Source organism: Camelus bactrianus, chromosome 1, assembly GCF_048773025.1.
Source record: "Camelus bactrianus isolate YW-2024 breed Bactrian camel chromosome 1, ASM4877302v1, whole genome shotgun sequence".
Lineage (NCBI taxonomy): Eukaryota > Metazoa > Chordata > Mammalia > Artiodactyla > Camelidae > Camelus > Camelus bactrianus.
This window is the reverse complement of record NC_133539.1, coordinates 103492732-103513898: the sequence shown is the minus strand read 5'-3', so window position 1 is coordinate 103513898 and position 21167 is coordinate 103492732. Positions and strand designations below refer to the sequence as shown.

General features: G+C 38.3%; 1 protein-coding gene across 2 annotated transcripts in view; it reads right to left on the bottom strand.

Moving 5' to 3' along the window:
* Positions 1–20479, bottom strand: part of GK5 (glycerol kinase 5) — a 59575-nt gene extending 39096 nt beyond the window's left edge. For both annotated transcript variants that reach the window (XM_010952252.3, XM_045514696.2), the window contains exons 1-4: positions 20174–20479; positions 12255–12348; positions 10518–10593; positions 386–479 (exon numbers count right to left, since the gene is read on the bottom strand). In XM_010952252.3, coding sequence (XP_010950554.1) covers positions 386–479; positions 10518–10593; positions 12255–12348; positions 20174–20335 — 426 coding nt within the window. In that variant the 5' untranslated portion in view covers positions 20336–20479. The remainder of the gene's footprint in view (positions 1–385; positions 480–10517; positions 10594–12254; positions 12349–20173) is intronic.
* Between the last annotated feature and the right edge of the window lie 688 nt (positions 20480–21167).

The window sequence follows — 21167 nt, the reverse complement described above, 5'->3', positions numbered from 1 at the left end:
AGGGAGTGGCAGTCTGCTATCCTTTCTCCACTTTTATAACAAAAGATGATGAAATGTGCACACTTCTGTATCTCCTCTGGATAGAATGTGTATTTTCTTCCACTCCTCCCAGAATGGAAACAAATTCTCATTCATAAGTGAACCTCTGGTCCACCCCAAACCTCCTCAGGACTTCCTGAAGTGCGATTGTTAAGCACTTCAATCCACCAAACACACTTCTGGGTGACTGAATATATCTCACTGGTGTGGGGAGCGTGCATAGGTGTATTCTCTTCTTAAAGTCCTAAAACATCAGTGGTAGATTATACAAGTAAGCCTACAGTTAAAGGATATTTACAGGAAAAAACAGTAACATCCAAATCACAGAACATAAGAAAAAGATTACCTTCATTAAAAGAGAACTATTCCAAGATTTTACAAGTTCAATAGCTCTGAGGTCTTGCCAACTAATGAAGTTGTGGAAATGATTTCCCGTTTTCCTAAGAAAGATGGAAACAGTATTTTGAGACTCAATAAAAATCAGAGACTATACTATATCATAAATGTGTCATGAGAGAAAACAAAATTATTTCAAAGTATGACTTAACTAGATGGGGCTTTCTGAATGACTCCTTCTCTTTGATTTTATAAACTGAATACACCCTATAACAATTATGATATGACATATAGTATGAAATTGCAGATCAGATTCTATCCAGAAAGATACTTTGAAGCACTAAAATGTATATACTTCCAAAAACAAAACGAAAAGCATTTAAAGACTTGTTTATACACTTTTAAAAGCAAGAAAAAGGAGCTGACACTCCTCCCAGTCACAGTACTGATCCTGACACACACAATCAGATCAAACACGTCCGTCCAGAAGAGCTGGAATGCGGCTAGAGCAGTTCTGCATCTCAACTTGCGCACTGCTTTAGCCACTGGTAGCCTACCAGGCTTACCGAAATTTGTCTAATAAGAAATTCAACTAACTCTGGGTCAATGCTACAATAAGAGCACAAAACTAAGAAAATGAGTGGAAAGAAATCCTTTTTCCTTTGAAGCTCCTGTAAATCAACCACTGACACCCACTCACCTTCACCATCTAGCACACGCCTGCCTTCCGAGCTACCTCCAGGCCTCCTCCTGTGCAACTTCAACCACGTTCGGATCCCGAGACCATCATTTCCCACTCTTCTCAAGCAGTCCACACGCACGGTCACATCCTCAACTCTGTCACCTGGAAACATGCTACCACTGAAATCCTAACATTGTAGGATATCGGTCAACACGTCTTGCTATTACTTCAGTTCTCTCCATCTTACTCCCCAAATACCTTCCCTTCAAACTCACTGCAACCTTTAACCCCTCAAACACTCCTTTCCTTCCCACCAACCCCTCCTGGGCTCATGCTCCTGAATACCATGGTCTATCACTTTAATAAGTTGCCTTCATACACTCGTTATTCCTCAACACTCTCTCTTTTTTAAATTGCGGTAAAAGAAACGTAATATAAAATTCACCATTTCAACCATTTTTAAGTGCACAATTCTGTGGCATTAATGTTGTGTAACCATCACTACTATTTCTAAACCCCTGGCTCTTTCCAACTTCTGGCTACTGCGAATAATGCCTCTGTAAACACTGCTGTACAAGTATCTGTTCAAGTCCCTGTTTTCAATTCCTCTGGTACATGCCTAGGATTGGACTTGCTGGGCCATGTGGTATTCTATGTTTAGTTTCTGAGGAACTGCCCAACTGCTTTCCAGAACGGCTGCACCATCCGACATTCCGACAACCAGTATATGAGTTCCGATTTTTCCACATCCTCACCAACACTTGTTATCTTCCACTTTAAAAATTACAGCCACACCTGATGGGTGTGAAGTGGGAGCACATGATGGTTTTGACTTGCATTTCTCCAATGACTAATGATATTGAGCATCTTTTCACGTGCGTATTGACCATCTGAATATTATTTAAGCCCTCTGTCCACGTATGAATTGGGTTTAGGTTTTTTGTTATTGTTGAACTACAGGAGTTATTTATATATTCCGGATGTTAATTCTTTATCAAATATATGATTTGTAAACATTTCCCCCCATTTTGTGAGTTTCCTTTTCACTCACTAGTGTCCTTTTTTTTTCCCCTGTTTTTTTAACTTTTATTAATGGGAATCACAGCATTCACTTACCTCATGATCATGGTACTTCTTTTTCCTTTAGTGATCTGAAGAGTCACCATTATCAGTACAAATCAGAGAACTGGTTCTCCTATCAATCTTAAATGAAATTTCAAGCCTAATATACCAAGACACATATCTTCCATATTACCACTGCAGTCAGTTTTCAGGAATCTAACTGCAGATTTAAGATACCAAGGACTATAAATTTTTTCAGACAAATTTTTAAAATGCAAATTATACACTATGTCAAAATAATTTCAACACAGCTTTATTTCTTATTATTTATGATTAAATTTAGGGTGATTTTTTCTACTTTGGAGAGTTCCAATAGTCAAGAAAATTAAAGAAAAATTACTCATAAATAGATGAAAATATCTTAACAGCATTTTTTGATGCACAAAAGTTTTTAATTTTGATGTTCCATTTATCTATTTTTTCTTTTGTTAGCTGTGCTTTTGATGCCATTTAAGAAATCACTGCAAAATTCAGTCATACACAGTCATAAAGATTTCCACTATGTTTTCTTCTAATAGTTTTATAATATTATCTTTCAAATTTAATCTTTGATTTTTTTTTTTGAGATAATTTTTATACGCAATGTATGGTTCATTCCTTGCGTGAGGATACCAAGTTTTCTCAGCATCATTTGTTGAAAAGACTGTTCTTTCCCCACTGCGTGGTCTTGGCTCCCATGTTGAAAATCAACTGACCATTGTATCAGTTTTCTTGGGTTGTGATAACAAAGTATGACAAATTGGATGGCTAAAACTAGCAATTTATTGTCTCTCAGTTTTGGGGACTAAAAGTCCCCATGATGCTGGCAGGGCCTACTCCCTCTGAAACCTGTAAGGGAATCCTTCCTTGACTCTTCTCAGCTTCTGCTGGTTTGCAGCAATCTCTGGCATTCCTCGGCTTACAGATGCATTACTCCAATCCTCTTTTTTCACATGGTGTTCTCCCTGTGTCTGTCTTCACACAGCTGTCTTCATATGAGCCTCCTGAGGGACCGTGAGTTCAACCAGCCCAGGTACTAAAGAGGTATTTTATTTGATAATGAATAAATGCTGCTCTGCCAGTGAGAACTATCAGACTGTGTTTGACAGAAATGAAATTCACTGACACATGATGCTTTGGAGACATTCTACATCAGCATCTACTTACATACTTAAATCTGATTTTTTCCCCTGGTTCATCAAATATTTGTACAGCAATTTGTGCCAGGAGCTGGGGACACAGCTGTGAACAGAGACATGGCATCTCTGTCCCTATGAATATATTTTCTACCAGGGAAGTGAGACAGATAATTAATTACTCAATTGCTTACTTACAACAGGAATAAGTTCTATGAAGGAAAAATACAGGTTGACATGAATGTATTTAACAGGGAGACTCTGTCTAGTCTGGCAGGTCAAGAAAGCCTTCTTTGAGAAGTGACATGGAACTGAGCTCGGGAGGATAAGTACGAACAGACAAGGAGGGTGAACATTCCCAATAAAGTGTATTTCTTTACATTAAGAGGTCCTAAGGCAGGATGAAGCATGAAATGTGAAAGGCTAGTGTAGCTGACAAAGAGGGAAGAAAGTCACAAGATGAATGTGGCATCATTAATTCATAAAGTGGTAGAAGACAATCTGTAGTGCTGATCTCAAGTCATAGTGTGTTTCAACATTCACTTAGCAGTGATTTACGTTTGTTTTAACAATAAAAGGAGAAGTGGAGGAAAAGCAGGAATAGCGAGATGGTAAATGAACTGCCTTAGACAACTCCAACACAGGCTACCATTCTGTGGCTCATAATATATTTTGTGTCACAAATAATTGGTAAGAACCATTAACACAAGTATCAGGTAAAAGGCATACTTGGTGCTGAGGAAACACAGAGTAATTCAGATACTTGTATTATGAGACTGTAAATTCCTGGGGGCTGTTTTAACTCACTTTTATATTCAGTTCAGCAACCAGCACCATGCCTTACTCATGATGAGCCATCAAACAGTTCCGGAGCAAATCCCGGTTCAGTGACTCATAGTTTATGCTACTAATTGGCACACACCCTGGCCTGAGGTTAGTTGGCAGAAGCCTCCCTGACAGTGACAGAAGAAAGAAAACAACTCAAGATTTTTCAAAACAAAAGGAATTTAAAATAACCAAAAGGGAGGAGATGTCTCTTTAGAATTATTTTAGAAAACAGGCTAAGCATAACCTGAGCAAATATATTGAAAAAAATTTTTAATCTGAAGAATATGAAGGAAACTCAAGGACTGAAAAAGTTAAAAAATGAGTTTCCTGGCATCTGAAAGAGGGAAAAAAAAAAGAGAAAAATAAAAAGGAAGTTCAAAGTTTTAGACTTCTAATAGCAATTCTAAGGAAAAAACATTTCTGTGGCCACAAGAACAGAGTGCACCATGGACACGGGAGGAAAAACCAATGAGTGGGAGGAGGAGGCTCTGGCTGGGGCGGGAGCGGACGGTAAGCCCTCCCTGCTGGCTTGGAGAGGCGCCCACTCCCGGGCGGCGTCTCAGCTGTCTGCTGGAGAGTTCGTAGGACCTGCCAGCACCAAATGCCACAGTGCTCACCTGGAACCAGGGAGCAAGATGAGACTCCATTATTTTAAGATAAAAGATAAATGAAGCCTTGTGGGTGGGGTGAGGGGATTGGAATTTTTTCTTTTTAATATCCAGCATTTCAGTTCCCACAAAGTTTCCAAAATTTATGAAAAGAACACAAATATCTCAAAAAAGGACAACCAAGAAGAAAACTCACAATTAATTGTTTTAGGAAAACAATGTCTCTCTACAACAGCAGCACCAGTAAGGGAAGTGTGAACTGCCTTGGCATCCGACTCTTCTATTTCTCCTAAAAGTGAGGGATGATCCTACTGCCACCTAAAAACTTCGCTCCCTAATGCTGTGACCTTCCTGCCATGAATGACCTTGTGTCCAGGTTCCGACGAAAGCAATCTCTGGCCAATGACCTAATCTCCAAATCTAATCCAATGCAACACTTCCAACCAGCTGTTTCCCTAGGAACACTTTCCTGCCCCTATTTCCATACCATCTACTTCCCAGATTCATTCTGATCCTTCATTTCACTCTCTGATTCCCTTTGAATTGGGTGGGTAGGGGAGAGAAACTCACTGTCCAAATCCTCAGTCGTCTTCTCTTCTACCCATACAATCTCTACCAGAGAACACACCTACTCCTCCAGACTGTGTCCATGTCAACAGTTGTCAACTGGAAGTGATCTGCTCCCCAGGGGACATTTGGCAAAGCTGGAGATATTTTTGGTTGTCAAACCGGGTACTGGTATCTACTGGGTCAGGTATGCTGTTAAACACCCTACAATTCCCAGAATGATCTCAAGAACAAAGAATTATCTGGCCCCAAATGTCAACAGTGCCACTGTTCAGAAACCTTGATCTCTACAGATGACTTTAATTCAGTTGTTCCTTCATCTGCTAATATTTGAGACTTGCTGTGCCCAAGACACTAGGTGGAGAGTTGGAGGGAGGCACATGGGTACCGTAAATGCACGCATCAAGCTGAGATGCGCTATGCCCTGAGAGGAAGAGTTCTTATCTGGAGGAAACAAGCCATGCCTCATTCTAAACCAGACTGATGTTCAAACTGCTTTTGGGATATCTCCACATTCACACATCCCAAACCAAACACTCTATCATGTTCCCTTCTACCCACCCTCATCACCACCTAACTCGTTCGACCTCTTATATCCTCTATCATTTCTATCATAACCTCCCAAACATCAAGGCCAGAAATACTGGTAACTGATTTTTTTTAATTTAATTTACTTTTTAAAAATTGAGGTAGAGTTGACTTACATTATATTAGTTTCAGGTGTACAACATAGTAATTCAATATTTTATGAATGTACTCCATGGAAAGATATTATAAAATAGTGACTATATTCCTTGTACTGTACAGAGCATCCTTGTAATTTAATTATTTCACACCTGGTAGTTTGTAACTCTCAATCTTCTTCACCTATTTTGGCCCTTCCCCAGCCCTCTCCCCTCTGGTGACCACTAGTTTGTTCTCTGAATCAGTGAGTCTGTATCTGTTTTGCTGTATTTCTTCATTTGTTTTATTTTTTAGATTCCACATATACTATCCATCTTTATCTGACTTATTTCACCAAGTATAATAACCCTCCAGATCAACTTATGTTGTCACAAATGGCAAAATGTTATTCTTTTTAAATTTTGAGTAATAATCCATTGTGTATATGTACATATATACCTACATAAATATACATATAAATACACACACATATCTACCACATCTTTATCCATTCACCTGTTGATGGACACTTAGGTTGTTCTCATAACTTGGCTACTGTACATAATGCTGCTATAAACATTGGAGAGGATATATCTTTTTGAATTAGTGTTTTCATTTTCTTCAGATAAATGCTGGGTCACATGGTAGTTCTATTTTTAATTTTTTGAGCAATTTCCCTACAGTTTTCCATAGGGAATTTACAGTCCCACCAAAGGTACACAAAGGTCAACTTATTTTTTTGTCTTTTTGATACTAGCCATTCTAAGGTGTGAGGTGATAGCTCGTGGTGTTGATTTGCATTTCTCTGATGATTAGTGATAATGAGCATCTTTTCATTTACCTGTTGGCCATCTATATGTCTTCTTTGGAAAAATGTCTATTTAGATCTTCTGCCCATTTTTTAATTGGGTTGTTTGTTGTTTTGGTATTGAGTTGTATGAGTTCTTTATATATTTTGGATATTAATCCTTAATCCGACACATCATTTGTAAATATATTCTCCCATTCAGGAGGTCATTTTCTCATTTTGTTGGTGGTTCCCTTCACTGTGTAAAAACTTTTAAGTTTTATTAGGTCCCATTTGTTTATTTTTGCTTTTGTTATCCTTGCCTGAGGAGACAAATCCAAAAAAACATTGCTAAGACCAATGTCAAAGAATTCACTGCCATACGCTTTCTTTTACTTTTATGATGTCAGGTCTTACATTTACATTCATTGAGTTTATTTTTGTATATAGTATGAGAAAAATAATTTCATTCTTTTACATTTAGCTGTCCAATTATCCCAACACTACTTACTGAAAAGTCTGTCTTTTTCTTATTGTATATTCTTGCTTCCTTTGTCATAGATTAAATGACCATATGTGTGTGGTTTTATTTCTGAGGTCTCTATTCTGTTCCATTGATCTATGTCCAGTTTTGTGCCAGTACCACACTATTTTGATTACTATAGCTTTGTAGCATAGTCTGAAGTCAGGGAGCATGATACCTCCATCTTTATTCTTTTTTCTCAAGACTACTTTGGCTAGTCAGGGTTTTTTGTGGTTCCATAGAAATTTTAAGATTATTTATTCTAATTCTGTGGAGAATGTCATGAGTATTTTGATGGGGATTGCATTAAATCTGTAGACTGCTTTGCATTGTGAGGACAATTAAAAAAAATTAATTCTTCCAATCTATGAACATGGGATATCTTTCCATTTATTTATAGTGTCTTCAATTTCCTTCATCAGTGTCTTATAGTTTACAGAGCACAGCTCTTTCACCTCCTTCGTTAAATTTATGCCTAGATATTTTATTCTTTTTTATATGTCTGTAAATGGGATTCATTTCTCTTTCCAACAGTTTCATTATTAGTGTATAGAAATGCAACAGATTTCTGTATATTAATATTGTGTCCTGTAACTTTGCTGAATTCATATTAGTTCTAGCAGGATTTTTTTTGGTGGAATCTTTAGCATTTTCCATATCTGGTATCATGTTATCTGCAAACAGTGACAGTTTTACTTCTTCCCTTCCAGTTGAATGCATTTATTTCTTTTTCTTGTCTGCTGTGCCTAGACTTCCAATACTGTGTTAAATAGAAGTGGCAAGAGTGGGTATCCTTGTCTTGTTCCTGATCTTAGAGGAAATGCCTTTTTCCACCATTGAGTATGTTACCTGTAGCTCTGTCATATGGCCTTATTATTTTGAGGTATGTTCCTTCTATAGCAACTTTGTTGAGAATTTTTATCATAAATGATACTGAATTTTGAAAAAAAAAATTTCTGCATCTATTGAGATGATTGTAGGTTTTTATCCTTGGTGCTGATGTGATATATCATATTAATTGATTAACTGATTTGTAGATATTGAAACATCCTTGCATCCCTGGAATAAATTCCACTTCATCATGATGTATGACCCTTTTTGTGTATTGTTGAATTCAGTTTGCTAGTATTTTGTTGAGGATTCTTGCATGTATTTCATCAGAGATACTGGCCTGCAATTTTTTTTGTAGTGTCTTTATCTGGTTTTGATATCACAGTAATGCTAGCCTCAAAGAATGATTTGGGTAGTGTTCTCTCCACTTCAATTTTTTGAAACAGTTTGAGAAGGATAGGTATTAACTCTTCTTTAAACGTCTGGTAAAACTCCCCTGTGAAGTCATCTAGTCCTAGAATTTCGTTTGTTGGGAATTTTTTGATTACTGATGGATATGGGTGGTAACTTTTTCCATTTCTAATTTAAAAGATTTGAACAGTCTCTCTTTTTTTTCTTAGAGCCTGGCTAAACTTTATCAATTTTGTTTATCTTTTCAAAAAACCAGCTCCTGGTTTCAATGATCTTTTCTATTGATTTTTTTTGGGGGGGCCCTCTATTTTATTTTTATTTATTTCCACTCTGATCATTATTTGTCCCCTTCTGTTGACTTTGTGCTTTGTTCTTCTTTTTCTATTCCTTTAGATGGAAAGTGAGGTTGTTGGAGATTTTTCTTACTTCCTAAGGTAAGCTTCTATCACCACAATCTTCCCGCATAGCACTGTTTTTGCTGTGTCCCATAGATTTTGGAAAGTACTTTAGTACTTTATATATTTAGGTGCTCCTGTATTTGGTGCATATACGTTAACAAGTCTAATATTCTCCTCTTGGATTGACCTTTTTATCATTATTAATGCCCTCCTTTGTCTTTTGTTATAGATTTTGTCCTAAAGTCTATTTTGTGTGATATGAGTACTGCTACCCCAGGTTTTCATTTCTCTTCGCATAGAATATCTTTTTCCATCCCCTCACTTTCAGGGTGCATGTGTCTTTAACTCCAAAGTGAGTCTCTTGTACATAACATATAGCTGCGTTGTTTTTCAATCCAATCAGACCCTCTATGGTTTTTGATGGAGCATTTAGTCTATTTACAGTAAAAGTGATTATTAATAGGTATGTACTTATTGCCATTTTGTTACTTGTTTTCTGGTTGCATTTGTACTTCCAAACTCTATCTGCTACCAGACTCCATGTGGTTCTTTCTGTACAACCTTGGCTGTAGAAGAGCTGTTCTGACATTCTTCAAGTCGTCCTCAGAGAGAGTTGCTTTATATGTAGTTACCATTTTGATCTGTGTGTTGGGGGAGGTGAGCTCAGTGTCTTCCTATTTCACCATCTTGATCCCATCCAGGCAAATACTGGAAAATTTAAACTTCTTCCTCTTGCTTATCACTGAATTAAAGGCCAAGTCATTGTGAATTCACCTTGATTATATTTCTTAAACTTATCCCTACCCTCTACATTTACCACTTCTCTTCTCCACTGCCCCAGGCTCCAGCTGCTCTTTGGAGTCCAGTGCTTTGTAACAAAGAAAAAAATGTATAGCGTTTTTGGTGTTATTGTTTTTAAGATAAGAAATACATGTTGAAGGCAATATAGAGGTAGTGGAAAGAGCGTGTGCTTTGGGCTCAAAAAGATAATCTGGAATCTTGATTCTATTTATTAACTGAGTGACCTTGAACAACTTACTTATTTCTCTGAGCCTCAGTTTCTTTCTCTGTAAAAATAGACATAACACCTAAATAACAGCTTTGTAAGGATAATGGAATCTAAATTACCACAGGTATTCACTATACAGTAGCCATTATGGTACTATAGTTGTATTTAATCCATACACTTCTATACACATCTCATATGTTACAGGTACTTAAATATTAAATTTGGAGTAGATTGAAAATATAAATCATAATTACAATCTCGTGTTTCTGAAATTTGCTAGGTTCTCCTGAACCTTTTTAGGTATAAGTTAATTTTGTAGATCTTCAATCCATGCTTATTTGAAAAACTGACACCAAACCAAAGGAATGGAAAATTTAATGACAGCAACAGTCTTTTCGCTATTATCCTGTATAAGTGAAGCCCAGATACACGCAGGGAGCATATTAAGTAAGCCAGAAAGTAGGCCCACTTTCACTCTCTTAACCAAGCAAAACTGTTCTTAATTCACAAGTTTAAAATCCCCAAACAGGGTTCACAGCAATACGTTCGCTGTGATGTGAACCCTGCACTAGAGTTCTTAACTGCACAATGCACTTACTTGTTCCACGTAATAAAAGTTGCTCTCTGTGTTGAAATTCCAAGACCAACAATTTGATTCATCTCTATTCCTGCAGCTAAAAACAGAGACAGATAAAACAAGTTTAAAGTTCATGAAGTTTTGCTTCACAATAGTATCAATGTGGAAATCACTCAATATAATTTTAAGAAAAACAAACTGGGTTTAGCATTTTAATAACACGATTGGAGCTAATAAAGCATTACTAGGACGATTTTTGTAGTACTTCTTTTTTCTTAAAGGGAAAAAAGGTCATATTGTAATAACAAAATGGCCTTTTTGCTTTAAAGGTTAGGGAAAAACACAACTTTAAGTAAGCCACGTATTTTCTTCTAGAAATTACTAAAAAATTAGATCTTAATTTACGCAATGATCAGCCATCACAGAAGCTGATTAATGGCAGCAAGGGAAAAGTCCTTAGGGAAAATATGTAAATACTGAAGCACAGATCTTATTTTCCACATAAACAGATGTTAGAATACAAATTTAAACATGCATTTTGGAGGTCCAAATTTCTTAGTGTATAGCAACTCAAATGTTTTCATGATATGCTTTTTAAAAAGCAATTTATCCCACTGAGCAAATTAGGAACAACTTCACCCCCCGGTATAGTACTCCTGCCAAAAATATTTAAGTTGAATCTATCATGAGGAAATAATTAGACAATCTCCAAATGCAGGACAGTCTATTAAACTGGTCTGTACCTTTGAAAACTGTCAGTGTCATGAAGAATACATTCTAGACTAAAGGAGACTAAACACACTGACTGTTAGGTGCAGTGTCTCATCTTTGGTTGGATTCTGAATTGAAAAAATAATTATTCATGACTAAGATCAGAGGGGAATATTGAAGACTAAGTATTAGAAAATATTCAATTTCCTATATAATAATTGCACTGTATTTATGTAGAATACTCATTTTCTTTGGAGATAATGAAGTATATAGAGATGACAGGTTATTACATCACAACCACCTCTCACACTGGCCAGCCAAAAAGAAGAAACGTTTGCAGAGAATGGTAAACACCGCAAAATATGTTCGAATCTATGAGGAAGTATACAGGTGTTCAATGTAGTATTCCTGCCACCTTTTCTTAAAAATAAGTTTTGAAATACTTCAAACCTAAGGAGAAGCAATTCCGTCAGAAAAAAAAATGAAGTAAAAGATCTTTTAGAATTTACATTTACAAGTCATCATTGGCTGTGTTCTTTAAGAAGGCTGCATTGAAAACATTCTTAAAGAGCTAAGATTTCAGACCATGGCTGTGGCCAGGAAGGCATTTTGCAGCAGAAGGGCCCACAGGAAAAAAAAACAAAACAACAAAAACTTACTTTACAATAAAGGTAATTCAGCTGTAAACTGTGAGCAGGAACTGTGTGCTGTAACTTTGTTTATAACACTCTGGTATTTTATACATAACAGGAAATCAAATTGGCACTAGCTACAGCCTAGAACGAAGAAGGAAGGTGAGCCCTTGTCCCGCAGCTCAAAAGGTTTACAGCAGAGGACAGAGCAGTTGCTACCTTCCCCTGACAAAGTGATTCACTGTAAACTGCAAATGTCCCTCCAAAATACTGGGAAACTGGGACCCCATAAAATACTACCATATGTATAACTATAACCTAGGGAACTCACAAAATTCTACAGACGCCTGAGGAAAACTCGTAATATATACAAAATGGACTTTACTGACTAGCTTTATTTTATAAATCCAGTTACCTTTGACCGATTCTTTTACTACAGCAACAAATTGAAGCCAGAGAACATCAGGGTCAATTTCAACCCAGCCAGTTTGTGGATAAAGACTCTCTACCTATGCAGGAAAAGAGAAGATACAGTAAAAGCATTAGATCAAATCAGTAGCATCCGGGTCTTAAGGTGGCTGGTTTAAAAATAAATAAAAACATGATTTTATGTATTATATAACTCACTTCTATTGTTAAGATGGAAAAAAATACATATCTGAAATAAAAAAGGATGATACACCAAAATACGTTTTCTTTAGTTCATGAGTTTAGAGAAGATTTTAGTTTTCTTTATTTTATCTTTACTTTCTAAGCTTTCTACAATGAAGATGCATTGATTTTGTAATAAGAAAAAGTCAAACTTCAAAAAAAAAAAGGTTAAAATTCGCAAATAAAGTACTGAGTTCCAGTTCAGACTGTGACGGAGTGAGCACACGCCACCCCGTCCCTCCCAATGAGTACTGGTAGGAGACCTGGACAGAACGCGTGGAGCAGTTCTGTGGACTGCACAAAGCATATGGTGGCAGGCAGACTGGGGAAGAAGATAAGTAATTAGAGTATCACTAAACTGGGGGTGAGCGTCTCATTTTTCTTGTGGCCTGACCTCAAGGCAGCCTGGAAACCAGCAGTATCTATCAGGGTATGGTGGAAACTCCAGGAGAGTTCTGGTTAACACTCAGAGGGAATGGGAGAAATCCTCCACTTTTCTTTTTTATCCCCCTTTGCCTCCACACTTTTCTATCTGGACTATCCCACAGTGATGGCTGCAGCAGTAACCACAAGCACCTGAAATGCTGAGTGAGGGAACACTTCCTCTCTAATCAGATGAGCTGTGGGCCCAGGAGGCAAAGGTGAGCCCCCAATGGCCTTTTTCTGTCTGCTGTGTGCTCCTGGTCCCTAGCCCCAAATCCGAGCATACAAAGTGCCCAGCAGAATGGGAATAATGAAAGCTCCAGCTTCCGGCAAGAGGACCCAAATGGGGAGACTCAGGGAACTGAAAAGTACCAGGAAGATCTCAGAGGGAAGACCTTGCTAAAGCTACTCCAGAAAAGTCATGGATGAATTCCTAGGCTCACCTCGAAGCTGCACGTGTGTGAACAGAAACCTAATCAACACAGCAAAGATGCTAAGAGCAGAACTAAGGAACAGACCACTGCCCAGGTCCCAGACTGATCTCAAGGTGGCAAACATTACACAGGGAAGATCAAAACACTACTGTTTGTTCTGTTTTGAAAACAGAACTAACATTGAAACCAAAGTCCACAGAAGGCTGGTCAGCACTTGTAGCCTGAACACAAGTGTATTTATCACCTACTAAAAGAAAAATACTAACATTCATCATAGGCTTTACACAAGTCCCAGACAGAGTCTTATAACATGATATTCAAAATATCCAGGATACAATCCAAAATTACAAGGTATATGAAGAACCAGAAAAATCTCAGCTCACATGGGACAGATAATAGATACCAACACTGACATAACACAGATATCTGATAAAGACTTTAAAGCAGCTATTATTAAAATGCTCCAAGAAGTAAAGGCAAAAAAATGGAAAGATAGAAAGTCTCGGCAAATACATAAAATACATAAAGAAAAATGAAATGACAATTTCAGAATTTAAAAATACAATAATTAGGGGAGTGGAGGAAATGGAGAGATACTGGGCAAAGGATACAAACTTTCAGCTATAAGATTACTGAATAAAGTCTAGAGACTTAATGTACAGTGTGGTGACTACAGTTAATGTATTGTACACTTGAAATTTGCTAAGAGAGTAGTTCTCAAGTGTTCTCACTACACACACATACATATGGTAACCATGTGAGATGAATGTGTTAATTAGCTTGATTATGGTAATCACTTCACAATGTATCTGTATAATAAAACATCAATTTATATGCCTTAAATATATACAACTTTTAGTTGTCAACCATACCTCAATAAAGCTGGAAAAAAATCAATTAAAAAAGAAAAATATAATAATTAAAATAAAAAACATACTGGATGGGTTCAATAGTAGAATGGCAATAACAAAAGAAAGTCAATAAGCTTGAAGATAGATCAAGAGAAACTATCTAATCTGAACAACAAAAAGAAAAAAGGAACAAATCTTCAGGGATCTGTGGGACAAGAAGAAATGGTCTAATATTTATGTCATCATTGGCCCCAAAGAGGAAAACAAAGAGTTCAGTGTAGAAAAAAAGTACTTCAAGGAAGTAATAGTGCTAAAAATTCCCACATTCAGTGAAATACTTAAAATATATATATTCAAGATGCTTAGAAAACTCCTAACAGGATAAGTTCAAAGCATTACATGGCCAGATCCAGCATAATTCAAGTGCTGAAAACAGAAAACAAAATAAAACAAAATTGAAAGCAACCAGACACATTACATACATAGAACAATGATTTAAGTGACTGTAGACTTCTCACCAGAACCATGAAGGCCAGGAGGAAGTGGCTTAACATTTTTAGAGAGCTAAAAGAACTCTCATCCAGAATTCTACATCAAAATCCTAGGATTTTCTTATAGATATAGATATGATGATCCTAAAATTCATATGGAAAGGCAAAAGAACTAAAACAGTCAAAACAATGTTGAAAAAGAATAAAATTGGAGGAGTCACATTACACAATTTCAAGACTTATTATAAAGCCATAGTAATCAAAACAGTGTAATCATAAAAACAGACAAATAGAACAACAGAACAGAAGAGAATCCAGAAACAGACCCACACAAATACGGAAATATGGCTAGTTTATTTTTGACAAATATACAAGGCAATTTAATGGAGAAAAGATAGCTCTTTCAACGACTGGAATAATTATATACCCATATGCAAAAGAAATTAGCTTCAACCTAACCTCACATCTTAACACAAAAAATTAACTCAAAATGAATCATAGATCTAAATGTAAAACATAAAACTGTAAAATGCTTGGAAAAAAATCACAGGAGAAAATCTTTGTGACTGGGGATTAGGTGAAGAGTTCTTACATATGATACCAAAAGTACAATTCATAAAACAAACTAAAAAAATGATAACCTGGGCTTCATCAAAACTTAAAATGTTCGCTCTGCAAAACATACTGTTTAGAAAATGAAAAGACAAAGTCAGACTGGATGAAAATATCTGCAAATAACACATTTAACAAAGGACTTATATATAGAATACATTAAAAAATCTCAAAATCCAACAATAAGAAAACAACTCAATTAAAAAATGGGCAAAAGACCTGAACAGGCATTTTATCCAAGAAGATATATGGATAGGAAATATGCACATAGAAATATTCACTGTCATTAGCCATTAGGGAAATGCAAATCAAACCCACAATGAGATACCACTACATCTATTAGGATGCCTAAATAAAAAATACTAACAATATCATATACATGTGTTGGGGAAGAACAAGTGGAACTCATGTGCATTGCTGGTGGAAATGCAAAATGGTAGAGTCACTGAAAACTTTTGCAATTAATTAATTAAGTTAAACATTCACTTACCTATGACCCAACAATCCCACTCCTAGGTATTTATTTTAGAGAAATGAAAACTTACATTCACATTAAAAATCCATACACAAATGTTTATAGCAGCTCTATTGAAAATCACCAGAAGCTGGAAACAACCCAAATGTACTTCAACAGGTGAATGAATTGTGTACATATCCAGATAATGGATTACTACTCAGAAATAAAAAGGAATGAACTCTTGATACAGACAACAATACAGATGAATCTCAAAGGCATTATGCTGAAAAAAGCCAGTCTCCAAAGGCTACTTACTGTATTGTTCACTTATATGACATTCTCAAGATGACAAAAAACTATACTCATGGAAAATAGATCAGTGGTTTTCAGAGATTAGGTGTGGGAAGAGGGTCTGACTACAAAGGGCTAGCACAAAGGAGTCTGGGGGGTTACTTCTACGGATGTGGCTAAAACTCACAGAAATTATTCACCAAAAAAGTAAATTTTACTCATATGCTGATTTTAAAAACAAAATATAAAGAGCCTATGGCTTCAGGTTAAAATGATGGCTTGAACATAAATTTTCTCCAATTCTTCTCAAGACTCCATTTAAATAAAAACATGAAAAAGGTTTCTGCAGAAAGATAAGGAGAGCAAACAGGCTTAGAGCAGGTTTTAACAAATGTTTTTAATATAAACAGTGGGTGGGTGGTACCTGGCTAAGCACAGAGGAGAAAACTGACACCTCACCCCTGCTAGGATTACTTCCCATCTCTGCGCAATAATCCCAGGCAGAGATTCTAGGGTAGAACCCTGAAAATTAGAGGTATGTCAGAAGGCTGACATGCCAGATGGGGTTGAACACAAGATCGATTCAGTCTTTATAAAAATCCTCAACTCCCCTTACCCAGTCAGATCCACTCCCCTTCCTAAGTGGGCACAAAGTTCTACTATCTGAAGGGGTTGAGAGAAATTCTTTACTTGCAAATAAATACCAGACATAGCTGAGAGGGGTAAGACAGGGTACTGAAAATATGAAGAGATAACCAACCAAAGACCACCATTTAAGGAAAACTTCTAACACGTATGGAAAGGTCAAAATAAAGAGGGGGAAAAAAAAGGAACCATGATGAAAACAGTGACCATGGGGGGAGCCATGAGGGTGACATGGGGATGATATGAGAAAAGAATCTATTATTCCCCAGTGAGCATGTTAGAAACAAACAGATTTAACAAAATCATTTCCCTTCTATCAAATAACATCTCTGTTCTTTCCATGCAAGACTTTCATGACCACAGGTTGTAATGGCTCAGTCGCAATTAGTACTCCCTCACCCTTAAAAGCTGATTGCATCCCTCATCACATCAAGCCTACAAACCACAATTGTCGGTGGCACTCCAGGGTCATCTCCATCCACTCCACCGACCCGGACAGCTCACCACCCCCAAACATGTCACAGTAGTTTGGAAGACCAAACTGAAACTAGATCAAGAATATAATCAAAGCTAAGAAGAAAATGTGTTCTGTTGATTAAAAACAAAAGACAACCACCAGATTTTTTTCAAGAAGGTCCAGAGGGTACAGAGTATTGGAGAGTCCACTGTTTTCTTTGGAGTGGCCTTTCTGTTCTGTTCTTCCAACCAAGATGTTAGCTTTCAACAAGGACTTACTGAATAGCATGGGGATCTATATTCAATCTCTTGTAATGAGCTATAATGGAAAAGAATGTGAAAATATATATATATATATGTTTGTATAACTGAATTGCTTTGCTCTACACATGAAACTAACATTATAAATCGACTACACTTCAATAAAAAGTAAGAGTTTAAATAAATAAATAAAAACTTCCTGCAACCTGGGTACATCTAAAAGTAAAACAAACAAACAAACAAAAAAGTTATTATCTTTCATTGTTTCTCACAATCACATGATGTTCAAATGGGGAACATGATAACCTTTCTCCATTTTTAAAAGCTAAAAATATCAAATATTCACATGCATGATTTCCAACTCCAAATACTATTCTAGTATATAACACCAATATTTAAGAGTCCATAGAAAAACTTTTTAAAGACTACAACTTATAGAAAAAGGCTAAAAATGTGTCTCTGCTATTAAAAAATGAATGTCACAAGAAAGAAAGCTGAAGTCTTCTGAGAGGCCTAGTATTAGCTGCCTAATGTCAAGGCTCCTGTTTAGGATTTCAATTTTAACTAAAAGACCAACACAGCCTATTTTGTTCTTGTCCCTAAAAGGTGATGTCTTGAGTTTTTTTTTCTGTTTTTTAAGCTATTTATTTGGCAATAACAGTCAAATCCTGTACTAGTGGTTGGGGTTTCTATAATATATTCTTCCCAACATAATATTAGCAGAAGTGTGATTTTCATGTAAGAAAACAAACACCAGGTCTGTGTCTAATTCACAGAGTCCCATGAAGCAAACTGAATTCCTAATACTTTGATTAAATGCAATTCAATTCTTTATTCTGTGCCCATGAGGTAATAAACCAGATGCTAAATCGTAATCTAGGCCAGCAAGACCCTTTTCCCCAAAGAAATCAAGCTATTTGAAGTAAAGGACTGATTGTTGTTTTGTTTTGTTTTTCTGATTTCTAATTCATTGCGGACCAACAATTTTTAAGACACAATTAAAACAAGTTTTAGGTAAAAAAAATTACATACAAAGTAAAATCCCAAATGCTTTATTATTAAGGTCAACAGACATAAAATTACTCTGCCAAACTGCTACACAAGTTTCTAAATCTTAGTTTCTCTATTTCAATCTCAGCAGTGTGGGAACCACACTTTAAGAAGCAATGCTGTAAACGCTTATCACAGTTTGAGAGGCACTGCTTTCACCCCCTTAATTTAGGATACAGTGCTTCATCCTTTGAGGGCAGGGAATTTTTGTATTTTTATTTACTCCCATATCTTTCCAGACACCTCCAGTTTAGAGTCTGACCAAACCATTCTAGTCTCCTGCTACTCACAGCAATCCCAATTTCTCTTTGAGATTTTTACCTCATTTCTACAAAACTAATGATTCTCCCCAAATTATATAGCAACTGTGAAACTCTGTTATCTCCTAACAATTTCTGTATCTCTTTGGTTCCAAATAGTTCAACTCCTTTCAAAAAAAAAAAAAAAAAAACCTCACTGCTTAAAACAAAAGTACTTTGTGTCTAGAATTATAAGGGAGACTGTGTGAAAAGTATCATTGTGTTCTGATAAAGACTCATTACAAAGATAAGGAGCACACAGTCGCTGAAGGACAGCCTTTCATCTGTCCTTCAGGTGAGGGTAGGGGTGGGATGTGTGGCTGGGTAGGCAGTGTTCCTGCACAGGTGAACAGGGAAGGGACCAGGGAGCTGCCCTAGCCCCAGCGCTCTGTCTAGTCCTGAAACCAGACTGAGGAAGCCCTCCAAACAAACGTTCCAAGCAGTCTTTTAAAAGCTGAACCCGCTCTTGGGCAACTGCAGCGGCTGAAAAACACGTCTAAAGAAGGGGGTGGGAACAAGGATGGGAACCGAGCAACCGAGAGATCAGTGCTGCTGGCAATGGGATAGGTAGCTAACAGCTCCTGTTTCTCCAACACTGTTAACATAAAAAGATGTTGATATTAGAAAGAAGAGTAAATAAAAACATCACATCGGATCAACGTTATTTTTGGAGTGCTGACAACTGTGTAGAAATCAACACTTCATTAAAACGAGAACAGAAGAATACCAATCTATTGGTTGTTTTACTAGTAACAATGACTTGGTAGGTTTCTCAACCCAGAAAGAGATACTTTCATGAATCCTCAAAGATGGAAAGGAGAAAAAGTAATGACAACACAGCCTTCAAAACTTGTCCAATAACTCCCATATCCATGGAGATCAGTTGCTCAGCACTTTGAGAAGCAGTTAATAATAATGACAACGGAAGAACGGAGATAAAGTTAAATTCCACCAAGATCTTAAGTTTTTAAATGTAAATAAAGACAGGGGCTGAAGGTCTATCAAGGAAGTGCAGGAAAAATCAAGCAAGTCACAAAGCACCCTCTGGCTAGATTTGCGCAGCCTGCCCTTCCTTCCCTGCCCTGCCCTGCGAGTCACCGCAGTCCCACCCAGGTAAGGCCAGAAAGGCAGATCCCCAGGTGAGTGGAAGCGAGTGACTGGCCCCAGGTCACAAACCGGACCCCTATTGTCCGCAGCCGGGACAGGAAGGGCGCGCAGGTTACAGCCCTGCTCGGGGAAGTAGTGCGAAGACCTGTTCGGTCACGGAGCGCCGCTCAGGACTGAGGGCCCGCGGTGCCGCAGGTGGCTGCGTCCAGGCCGGATAAGGCGGTATCGCCCTCTTGCGCTCCGCGACCCGGACCGGGTGCCCTGCGCGACCCTTACGCGTGGCCCCGACGCCCGCTCCCCAGTCACCTTCTGCACGCTGGAGCCGCAGATCCGCGCCGCGCGGTCATAGACGTGGCAGCGAATCACCGAGCTGCCCACGTCCAGCCCCAGCACAAAGCGTGCGCGCCGCGAATCTGGCGCGCTCTGCTCCGGGCGCCCCTGCTCCGGGACGGTGGGTAAACCCGACATTCCGACCCGCACGCCTCTCTGCCGCAGCCGCCAAGCCGAGCGGACGCACTTTAAACGCCCGAACTCAGGGGCCGAGAGCGCCCGGCGGGGCCACCGCCCCCGGCCCGCCCCTCCGCGAGATCCGGGAGCGGCCCCGCCCCTGCGGCGGGCCCCGCCCCGACGCCATGACGTCAGGGGTGCGCAGGAACCTCTTGTAGGAGCGCGCGCGGGGCGGGCGGCCGCTTGGAGCGCGGGAAGGTGAGCTGAGGCTGCAGGCTCCCTGCAGCCCCAGCCCACCCAGGCTGCCCCACTTTCCAAGCGGCCGCCGCTTTCAGTGTTTTCGTGGCTCCTAATGTTTGATTACGCTTCTAACTCCAAGCTCCCTGAGGCAGTGTCTTCGTTTCTTTTAACTCTCATTACATTTTACGAATCTCTTAAAAATAAAGTGACCGAAAAGAAATTAAAAGTTCGGCCGAAGGAATTTATTAATAAACTGAGGGTTTCCCCCCAAGATTCTCTCCCCCCAAAACCTGGTAAGATTTGCATATATAATGCACATCAATAAATACTTGATAAATGAAATAACACAACGAGTAAGACCTTCCCCAGCCCTCTGGTAGAGAAAAGGGACAAAGCTCAAGGTGGCTGTTTTTATCGTCAACCTCCACTCCAAAGATTGCTTTTTCAGGAATCTGAAAACCCCTCAGGGTCATTTACCTTTCACTCCTGCCTAACGAGCATGGGCTCTTCCACCACCTGGAAGGAAGCCCGTGGAAATTTCTAGTTTCCTGCAGCTCTGGTCACCAGCCTGGAGGCCAGGGGAATTTCCACGGGGTGGTCCAGCTCCAGGTCC